The sequence below is a fragment of the Cyphomyrmex costatus genome, unplaced genomic scaffold (genome assembly GCF_001594065.2).
Source record: "Cyphomyrmex costatus isolate MS0001 unplaced genomic scaffold, Ccosl1.0 scaffold302, whole genome shotgun sequence".
NCBI lineage: Eukaryota > Metazoa > Arthropoda > Insecta > Hymenoptera > Formicidae > Cyphomyrmex > Cyphomyrmex costatus.
Genome location: NW_017277148.1, coordinates 1674809 through 1681426, shown reverse-complemented (window position 1 = coordinate 1681426; position 6618 = coordinate 1674809). Strand labels below are relative to the sequence as shown.

Genomic DNA, 6618 nt, shown 5'->3' with positions numbered 1-6618 from the left:
TGTCCTGAATGCGGAGGAGTCTTGGAAACAACGCACTCTCGTTCATGACGAACGATCCTACCGTAGATAGTCTGCCATAATAGGAATTATCGTTAAGATATCGTTAATTGTCGCGAGATCGGCTCATTGTCGTCATCGTCATCGTCACCGCCATCCTCATTACCGATAGCATTATACTATTAAATATTATAATATATTATATAAATATATTATAAATATGGATTTATATAGAAGCGCACGACGAAATGAATAAGGAAAGTGATTAATGGAGGAAGTCCGTGAAAGGAAAAAGCACGAGTTACCGCGCGCGCGCAGTGTAATTATTATAATTACGGTATAGCGGACATAAAGTCTAAATATAAATACAAATATAAATATATATATATAAATATAAATACAAATATATATTATACATACAGACAGAGAACACGTACGAACATACAGACAACACAGAGAGATGAAATTTACATTCGCTAAAATATGCTCACACCGTTGATATATCTTGATATAGTTTTAATATTTATTTTACTTTTCTCATCTCTCAAAGGAGATCGGAGCGCGGAAAGCATAACTAGCACGGCACGAGATATATGGAGTAAGTGTGCACGAGAAGTCGAGGGAAAAATGAGAAAAATGTAGCAGAATTCCATTCTAGTCATCCCGAATTGTTTGTTGAGGCATCATTTCTACATAGAATTTCTTTATCTTTTTTCTTCTCTTATTACTGAACAAGCTGACTGACAATGAATTTATATAATAAAAACACAGTTATATGCATTAACAATGCAGGATCTCCGTTCAAGATTTATCAGAATTTCTATGAGTTTTTAGTGAATCATTGAGAAATTCTTTTTGTTAAAAAAAGTATCTGCAAAACGTTCGCGAACGAAAAAGTTAAATTTAAAAAAATTGCGCGGTTTGTGGGTTATCTCTATGTTTTGATACAACGTTAAACCAATAAGTATCAGGTTGTATCTCACCTCGATAAAGTAAATTGCAGTGTTTACGAAACATTTGGATTTAATGATGTATTAAGACACGGAGATAACCCGTAAATACACATAGCTTCTTTAAAGCAAACAGGAAATCCTAAAAGTATCGTTTAACTTTATGTAAAAAAGATTGTGTTAAAAAGCTATTAAGAATTAAATGATGAACGAAGTCGATACACAATTTCTAAACGAGATCAAACGCGAATTAAGCGAAATCAAGATATTTTATGTAGAAAAAATTATCATTAATCGCAATTAGTTAAACGGTAGATTTTTATCAAAGGGAATTAATTCATTTAATGCGAAATGAGGCTCCACGAGCTCTTCGATGCCTCTCGGCGACTCGTGCATGTGCGATTATATCATCGCGCCTTTCGTGAAAGGAGACTTTCCACGCACCGAGCCCCGACTGAATCTGTAAAATTCTCAACGGGAATATTAATAGTCAATTTACTGGTTAGAGAAAGAGAGAAAGAGGGAGGCCGAAGAGAGAAGGCGTTAGGAATACGTCGTAAGCACTTGTACGAATATTGTAATTAACATGTGTATGAGTGTGCCGGCGCGCGCAGTATTCGCGTCACTGCGCATCGCCGTATAATTGTCCTACCAATGATCGTGTTTGCGTATGGTTTTTCAACGAATTTGTGATATTAAGTTGCGTATATCTACAGCAGTACACGTCCCCGCGTACTATCGTCGTTCCTCAAAGACTGCGAGCACCGAGCACGACGACCCAACAAAAGTAAAAGTCTAGAAGACATCTGAAGAATATTGACGAGAGATTGGAAGTCTCAGGCATTTGTTTTGCACGTTACGGATTTATAATAATAGCTTTCTGTAGCGCAAAACCATGGCGACAATACTCATCACAACGCGACAGTTATTCAATAAAGCGTCTCTCTTAAACCATTCAATATTAAATTATCATCAAGTAGCTTACGGAAAGCTCACAGAATTTTGAACAGTAGAAAATAAATTCTTTCGCACTACATCGAATGTCCAACGTAATTTGACCAACGCGTTATGGGACAGCAATAATCCTACCTCGAGCAATAAGTTTGGTAGCAATAGATGCACTTCTATTTTTTGATTATAGTTTTCTTTAATCCTCGTTTTTTTAATTTACTTGATGTATTCATTGTTGATACCTTCATATTTAATTAAATTGAACATTTGACTGAGAAGAATGACGGATGAAAAAAAAGGAAAATACGTTATCTTTCTTCAAAACTAAAAAAAATTGCTTGAGAAGCTCTTTCAAGAAAATAGTTTGAAAAACGAAATTTTGTTGATATTTTATAGAAATTTTGATTGGAAATTTTTGTAAGTCTAAAATTTTATGGCTCGTACAGGCAAAATGAATTTTATTTAAAAAAAAATTATGCTTTCTCGGTGCCCGCACGTCCAGTTCATTGAATCCTGTCGTTCATCCTAGATCCTTTAGTTTCTCCAGACATTCCCATCATCGACTCTACCCTGTCAAGTAGATTCTAAGCAGAGACAGTATTTGAATGAGGTTATTGGAGGACGAAAGAATTATCGTTAAGTAACTGTATTGAGTAGCGCGCGAGCGCGCGTCGCGTGTGTGCAGTGGCAAAAAAAAAAAAAAAACAGACACAGGCAAGCCTAATTATGCGAGTATACACGTCGATGAGGTGCGATCGATTGTTTATTTATTTTAAGCATAAGAAAATATCGTCTTTCTAATTTAAGTACCATCTAAATTTTTTTAAGTTTTTTCTACGATAATGATTCAATTAATTCGTTTACGGAAAAAGTTTCCTATCATAAAAATTAAAAATTGTGTGAAATTGATTTAAACTACTGTATACTTGAATCAACGTATTGATCAAGTTTGCACTCTTGTGATTGTACAAACTTGATAAAAAATCCGCGATCGCGTGCATCGACGAAGCTCGAAGACTCTTCCATTCGCTCGACCCGTGCACCTCGATTGTTTTATGTAAAAGCTTTGAAAAACGGTACGTGCGTTTAAAACGTGATGACCGAAAAATATATAACAGAAGCGAAACCTAAAGTTCTAAGGTTGAGAGAGTGCAGAAATTGAAACCGACATCTTACAAAGCTCTTTGAAAAGTATTTAAGATATTTAAAACAGATTGAAAAGATCAGTATGTCTTTTAAATATCTCACGATCTTTTTAAAATACCTTTACAGCATTTTTTAAATTCAGAATATTTTTAATAAACTTATACTTCAATATATAAATATGAAAATAATCTGTTCAAATAATTTGTATACATCATTATTATTTATAAACTTAAACAATATTACCATTTGTAAAAACAAAATATTTTTTACAATGACGATAAAAACCTCATTATGTAATTAAATCGGTTTCGATTTTTGCATAAAATCTAAAACGTTAATGAGCAAATCAGAGTCCGCGAGTCTATCGCTCAAAACACAAAAATGCTCACGGACGATTTCATTTGCGATCGACTGACTTTAATCGTACTTACATATTCAACGGCATTGAAGATTTCATGAAATACGTAAATTACAGAACTCAAAGAATGTTCGAACAGACACGCAAATTTAAATGGGCAAAGGAACACATGACTGTTCGAACAAAACAATTAAAATAACGATACGTTCCTTAAATCCATTCCAATGCAATTGTCGCAATATTAATATAATTAATACTAAAAGATTCGGCTCAAAGTAATTTGTCGTCATTAAATTAGATTAGTCTATACTTAGTTCGTGCGTATAAAATTGGCGTTATAATCGAAGGCAAATAAGTTCGAATGTTCTATTTGTAATACGGGAATTTATCTAAGTATGTACTTACGAAATCTTTTAAAAAGATCTCATTTTACAGTACATTTTACCGCAACTGAAGATCGCTTCGGTCGCAACATAAAAATATGCTCATCCCCCCCTACATATCCCTAACTTTTTCTGAGCACTGCCTAATCGTGCACAAAAGTACACTTTGTAAGCGGGGTACTATAGGGCCGAGCGCGAGCAAACTCGTACATAATTAAAACACAACCAAATTCTATTTATTTTAAATAAAGAGATAAAAGACAGAGAGAAAAAAAGGACGAAGAGAGAAAATGGCAAAGCTCGCTTCACATTATTAGGAAAGACAATAAAGAACACCTCTTGTTTTTGACAAGCTAGCTTTTTTCTATTAGCACTATAAACCAATTTTATTTATTCCAAAAAATTATAGTATTTTTGATATTATTAATTATTACGTTAGGTCGTTAATAATTAAATTAATGCATTTATTAAAATTAAAAAAAAGTGTGCAATATTAAAGTTTACTTTTTCTGCTCATTATATTAAAAAAATCTTTTTCCTAGATTTTTAGCACATAAAAAAAAACACATAATGTATACTTGAAAATATCCTCTATATAAAGAATTTTATAAAATAATCTACTTTCGCAAGTTAGAGAAATTTAACATTTAAAAGAGGTGTTCTTTTTAATGTCATGGATCAATGTTCTTTCACAGCAAAATACAGTTAACGATCGTAGAATAAGAAGGATTTATTATAAAGAAAGATGACTTTATCTGTTGGTCGACGAAAAGAAAGATCACTGTAAGATATACATATTATTACATAATGTAACGCTGCCACTGAACACATCCCGTTAGTACAATTACCGTATATAATAATAATAATAATAATAATATTAATAATCCGCAGTATACTGGGACACACCGTATTATTAATTGAATTGATATTTATTAACGATTATAATTATTATATTATTACCACTATATTATCTATACCATTTGTACTTTACACTTCAGTTCGAACGAAATAAATGCCTTCTTTTTCATAAAACCGTCGATTAGATTAGACGATAAACTGTTTCAGTTTTTAATTAAATTATATTAGACTACTTGCATCAATTATTTGTCAAAACATCAATATCGGAAAAATGTTTATATTTTTTATAAGATAATCCTACAACGATCAAAAATTTGAAATAAGTCTTTCTTCTATATCACGATTTTTTTATCTTCTCAGCATATTCAAAACGCTATCTCTGGTGGTTGTTCGTACGATTCTTTCTGCGGCTATTTCTGCGATTTATATAACGATATTTATCTTCTTTGTTTTTCTTAACTTCTGAAAACTCGCTCCATATACGTTGCCAAAATTTGGTTCCCAAATGCGACAAGAAATACATTACTCCATTATCCCTGAATTATTGATTACGTTACAATAAATAAAATCTGTATCAGCTCTAATTCAGTCATTTTTTAAATAAAGGATTCGTATTTTATTACTGTCATTACAAAATATCAGTAATAAAACAAAATTATTATAAACTCACGTTAAATCTTTGAAATCGACAGCCTTTGTAACATGAAGAGTAATTAGAAAAAACATTGTCGCTATTACATTAGTGAGAATCGTCATGAATGATTTAATCGTACCAAATATGGAAAAAATTTCGGCTACATTTCCCAATTTTAATCGACTGGATATGAGTATCTGCCCACATTAGTTTTTGGTAAGTATAAATGTCAACATACATTTTTTATACATAATTATTTAAATGTTCACATTAATTTTCAGTAAATATAAATATTAACACAAAATAGTTAATTATTAAAGTTATTTGGATATGTTACTATAATATTAAAATTAAAATAGATTAATTGATAAAAATTGTTACGTTACGGGATAAATTTTCTTTGGCAGTGTGCTTAAAATGAGTACATCTATCGGCGTCCATATGCATGCAATAGTAAATTCTAGGAAGAACGCGGTTACTAGAAACTGCAATTAAAAATAGAGAAAAGATGGTAATGTAGAAATATAGAAGAAAAAAGCATATTCAGCGACACACTAACCTCATATAAACACATAAAAACAGGTTTCGGTTCTCGAAAAGATTGTGGAAATATCGTGGAATTGACGATGATAATGTAGACACTTGCAGCAATTAAAAAAGAAGTAACTGATGGACTTGATATCAGAGGATAACCAAATTCATCTTCCATAGCGTTAGCAAAACATGTTTGAAAAATTGGTATTCTTAAACTGTTGAGCACTAATGCCCATATCGTACATGATAATCGTGTCATTCTTGATAATAATACTAAATAATCGCAATTTAGCCATTCAGATTTAATTTATAGATCGCCAATTATGAGAAGAGAAAAAATATTTGACATTTACAATGAAGTTAGTTTAATAATTTCTAGTTAATTAAATCAAACATAAACAGTTCTTCAAAATAATTGTATTAAAATTTAAGTTTGTGTGTAATAAATATATTTGTCTGAAAAAGCATATCGATATAATGTAATAGACTTACGAAATAGTAAACTCATGGAACAATAATATTTTAAATTTGCAGTATAATTTGTCAATAAATTCCATTACTTTTCAAAGTTAAATTAGTAAAATAAAAAAACCTATATTTTTGTAAATATTTGTATAATGCAAAATGCAACGCGCGGATGATTAACGCAATAATAATTTTAGAAAATATTTCAAGATATTTATTAAACGTAAAAACATATATATTACAAATTTAGCAAATTAAAAAAAATTATAATTTCTAAAATTTATTGTAAAAGGATTCATTTGACAGAATTTATAAAAGAATGATTGAGTCACTTCAGGATTG

At 30.9% G+C, this 6618-nt stretch overlaps 1 protein-coding gene across 1 annotated transcript; it reads right to left on the bottom strand.

Annotated features, from left to right (window-relative positions):
* Positions 1-5016: 5016 nt before the first annotated feature.
* On the bottom strand, positions 5017-6070 carry LOC108775606 (uncharacterized). Its single transcript, XM_018542023.1, has 4 exons — positions 5837-6070; positions 5664-5762; positions 5314-5474; positions 5017-5179 (listed from the first exon to the last, which is right to left on the bottom strand). Exons 1-4 carry the CDS (start codon positions 6068-6070, stop codon positions 5017-5019), a joined length of 657 nt encoding a protein of 218 aa, XP_018397525.1.
* Between the last annotated feature and the right edge of the window lie 548 nt (positions 6071-6618).

Bases quoted from the DNA above. Each gene is read 5' to 3' on its own strand.
- LOC108775606 (XM_018542023.1), bottom strand. From the start codon at position 6,070: ATGACACGATTATCATGTACGATATGGGCATTAGTGCTCAACAGTTTA. The intron at 5,763-5,836 runs GTTAGTGTGTCG...TTTTAATTGCAG, and splicing joins TTTTTATGTGTTTATATGAG to TTTCTAGTAACCGCGTTCTT. The intron at 5,180-5,313 runs GTGAGTTTATAA...TCAATAATTCAG, and splicing joins GTCGATTTCAAAGATTTAAC to GGATAATGGAGTAATGTATT.